The sequence below is a fragment of the Otolemur garnettii genome, unplaced genomic scaffold (assembly GCF_000181295.1).
Source record: "Otolemur garnettii isolate 467f Iridium unplaced genomic scaffold, OtoGar3 scaffold00015, whole genome shotgun sequence".
Taxonomy (NCBI): Eukaryota; Metazoa; Chordata; class Mammalia; order Primates; family Galagidae; genus Otolemur; species Otolemur garnettii.
Genome location: NW_003852410.1, coordinates 23683376 through 23687457, shown reverse-complemented (window position 1 = coordinate 23687457; position 4082 = coordinate 23683376). Strand labels below are relative to the sequence as shown.

The window sequence follows — 4082 nt, the reverse complement described above, 5'->3', positions numbered from 1 at the left end:
AGACAATCAAATTGCTATTTCTGTAATTGCCTTGTCTAAGAATCTACAAAAATTTCCACAAAGTACCCTGGAATTTCACAAAGCTCTGTCAAATGAATCACTGGTGACCTCTGTGAAGTTATAAACTGGGCCAGTCCCACAAATTATGTCTCTAACACCTGGAAGTGAATAAGAAAAAGACGACAAAAATTTCCTACATACTTGCTCCAAACATCCCAAACCTTGACAGTGCACTCAGTAATTGGATGATTTTGTTGTGGAGTCTGTTAGCTAAAGAGCTGAGCCAAAGAAATCCAAAACAGCTATTACCCGAGAAGCTGACAGCAATGGCCTGCCCTCAGCTATGTCTACTAGAACCCTTTAAGGCTGCCTGTGGAAAAGTTGGCCACTGTCGAAGATTTCAGCAACTCAAAAAGAAAAATGGCTCATTCAAAAGGAAAGGGATTGAAAGGTATGTGATGGGGACTCAGTTTTCTTTTCTGTTGACTGAGTTTGGGGATTTTTGCATTGAATAAAATTCACTGTGACAATTAGAAAAAGGAGAGCCTCTTTTTAAGCATTACATTTAGAAATGAAGATTCTCTACAGATTGGGGGTGGGAGGAAGTACTGCGTTGGATCAGAAAACCTAGAACTACTGTGCAAAACTCATGTTATGATCAGAACAGTCTTAATTGTAACCAAGAAAACCTTTCCTTTCCACCTCAATTTGAGTTTTAATGTGGCATATGAGACTAAAATAAGTACTAAGTTCAAATTTCAGCATCAGATTTTAGACATCTCAGGAAAAAGTATTATTTGAAAATTCAAATAAGTCCTCAACTAATGCTTTCTTTTCTGGTCCCAGAAATTTTGGCTGCTGAAGTAAGTCCTCTGTGAGTATCTGAGTATATTCCACGCGTGTATATACGTCTTTAATATCATATTAAAACTTTCTTAGATCAAGGAGAAAACTATAAAAACAGGTATGAAACATTAAAAACATGAGATATTTTAACTTGGAAAGTCAGAGTGGTGATTTATTTTTCAATTTCTTTAGGCTTTTCTCTTATACCGGGTCCATGAGCTACAGCTCAGACATGGAGAAGTGAGGTGTTTTCATGAGGCCTGAGGTATAAAGACCAAACTTCTGAACTTCAGTGGACAAAATAAAATATTGCAGAGATTTCTACTTTCAATAAGAAATAGACACTCAAAAGGGAAGCAATATAACCAAATAAACTCAGTACCAACAAAAATATTTAGACTTAAAAATGAAAGTGTTCTTCTCCTTCTAGAAATTATAGCAGTTCTAATGCCAGGCCATGGATTAAAATCACGCTATGAACAGATCAGGGACGAAGAGGGGGAGGGTGGGAGAGGGAGACACAGAGTAGAGATAAAGAGACTGATAAGTACTGGGGTTTTACCCAAGGCGTTACATGGATGACCTTTGAAGATTCCTAAACCACCTGAAATTGGATTTCTGGAGTTTTATGTGTGTACATGTTTATAGTAGTAGAAATTATTTTAAAGATTAAAATCATTAAGAATCTCAGAGACGCTCGTGGAAGATTAATTCTATAAAAATTCATAAATTATCTTTGGGCAAATTAGGAAATGGCACTCCTTCCTCAGGACACTTTACTGCCATCTGCCAGAAAATTATTGCTGTAACTGTACACATCTCAGGCGGTAGCTGTGGCTCAGTCGGTAGGGCGCCAGCCCCATATACCCAGGGTGGCAGGTTCTAACCCAGCCCTGGCCAGCTAAAACAGCAGTGACAACTGCAACAAAAAAAATAGCTGGACGTTTTGGTGGGCGCCTGTAGTTCCAGCTACTTGGGAGGCTGAGGCAAGAGAATCTCTTAAGCCCGAGTTGGAGGTTGCTTTGAGCTGTGACACCACAGCACTCTACCAAGGGTGACAAAAGGGAGACTCTGTCTAAAAAAAAAAAAAAAACTGTACACAACTCTAAGGACTAAATGTGCATAGCACCCCCTAAACGTGTGTGTGTGTGTGTGTGCAATTTGCAGAATTCCATCCTTGGTCTCAGAAGCGAGGCTGCCAGCCCCGAGGTCTTCTTTCTTTTGCCTTCAGCATGTGCTGCTTTGCCCTTTACATTTTCTCCATGCAGATTTGGTTCATATGGTAATAAAAGCATCATTTATTGAATGCTTTATTAGGTTCCAAACACGAATTATTCCTTTTATTCTCACAATTCTGAGAAGACTATACCCATTTTCAAAGAAGAAAAGCAAAGCTTATAGAGATTAAATAACATGCTCAAGGTCACACGGTCAGGAACTGTGGCTCTGAGTTGAACCAAGACCATTTAACTTGAGTGCCTAAGCTCTCACTAGCTATTTCTATGTGTAATTACAGAGAAAGCTGAATGATTTAGGTTCCATTTAGAATGATGTTTTTTTGGAGGGTAGTACTGCTACTGGTGCCACAGAAAATGTTTTGGATAGCATATAAAGAACAGTTTTAATAGTTATGATTTTGTTTTACTCCATATTAGAAATATACGTAATATAAATATAATATAACAGCATAATATACTATAAAACCTGAGATTTCACCCAGAGAATTGAAGATTTATGTTTACACAAACCCATGTACAAATGTTTATAGCAGCTTTATTTCTTATAGCTCCAAACTGGAAACAACCCAATTGGCCAACTTGTGAATGATTCAATAGAGCATGTACATCTATATCATGGTATATTCCTCAGCAATTAAAACAAATACAGTATAGGACTAGATACCCAAAACACAGTGGTTACAGCACCAGCCACATACACCAAGGCTGGCCAGTTCAAACCCACCCCCAGGCCAGCTAAAACAACAATGACAACTGCAATAAAAAATATCCAGGCATTGTGGTATAAGCCTGTCAGGCGTCCCAGCTTCTTGGGAGGCTGAGGCAAGAGAATCACTTGAGCCCAAGAGTTTGAGGTTGCTGTGAGCTGTGATGCTACAGCACTTTACTAAGGGTGACAAAGTAAGACTCTGTTTCAAAAGAAAGAAAGAAAGAAAGAAATATTACACACTATTTCATTCCATTCATATATTCTTGAAAGGACAAAAATTATGCAAATGGAGGACAAATTAATTGTTTTCAAAATTAAGAAGGTAAGGACAAGCAAGAAGTGACTGTGGCTATAAAACATGAAAGATCCTGGTAGTTATGGAAACTTTCTTGTTTTGTATCTTGACCGTATCAGTGTCAATATTCTGGTTGTGACAATGTACCACAGTTTTGCAAGATGTTACTATTTGAGGAAACTGGATAGAATGCACAGACCCTCCTTGTATTAGTTCTTACATCTGTGTATGAATCTATAAGGATCTCAAAAGTAATATTTTAATTTTTAAAAAGCCCCAGGATCTCGCTGATATTACTCCCTTGGATGAGACTAACAAAGCCCAGTTAACTGAGGAGGAATATCAGGTAAATAACTGTATCGTGACATCGGTGATATTCATTCTAGCATAGCCATTAATAACACAGATCAATCTTAGAATCAGGTCATTGGGGCACAAGTTATTTAATCGCCCCAAGCTTTAATTTATTCATGTATAAAACAGAGATGACAGTGTAAGGATTAAATTATATAACACACCTGAAAGCACTCAGGAGTGTTTAGCACTTTGAGCACAGAAATCTATCAGGAAATATGTATTTTTAATACTAAGATATGCTGAAATTATGAAGATGGCACATAGATTCACTGTACATAAGTTTATAGTGTGTTATCTAAATGAGTGTCCTGGGTTCAGCACCTATAGCTCAAGCAACTAAGGTGCCAGCCACATACACCAGAGCTGGCAAGTTCGAATCCAGCCCACGCCTGCCAAACAACAACAACAACTACAACAACAACAAAAATAGTCGGGTGTTATGGCAGGCGCCTATAGTCCCAGCTATTTGGGAGGCTGAGGCAAGAGACTCGCTTGGCTCGGCACCTGTGGCTCAAGCGGCTAAGGCGCCAGCCACATACACCTAAGGTGGTGGGTTTGAATCCAGCCTGGGCCCGCCAAACAACAATGATGGCTGCAACCAAAAAATAACCAGGTGTTGTGGTGGGCACCTGTGTTC

The 4082-nt window shown here is 38.9% G+C and overlaps 1 protein-coding gene across 1 annotated transcript in view; it reads left to right on the top strand.

Annotated features, from left to right (window-relative positions):
- Positions 1 to 214: 214 nt before the first annotated feature.
- The window catches only part of LOC100961187 (putative uncharacterized protein C3orf49), a 17642-nt gene continuing 13774 nt past the window's right edge, over positions 215 to 4082 (top strand). The window contains exon 1 of the mRNA XM_003785592.2: positions 215 to 451. Within this exon, the coding sequence (XP_003785640.1) occupies positions 246 to 451 (206 nt within the window). The 5' untranslated portion in view covers positions 215 to 245. The remainder of the gene's footprint in view (positions 452 to 4082) is intronic.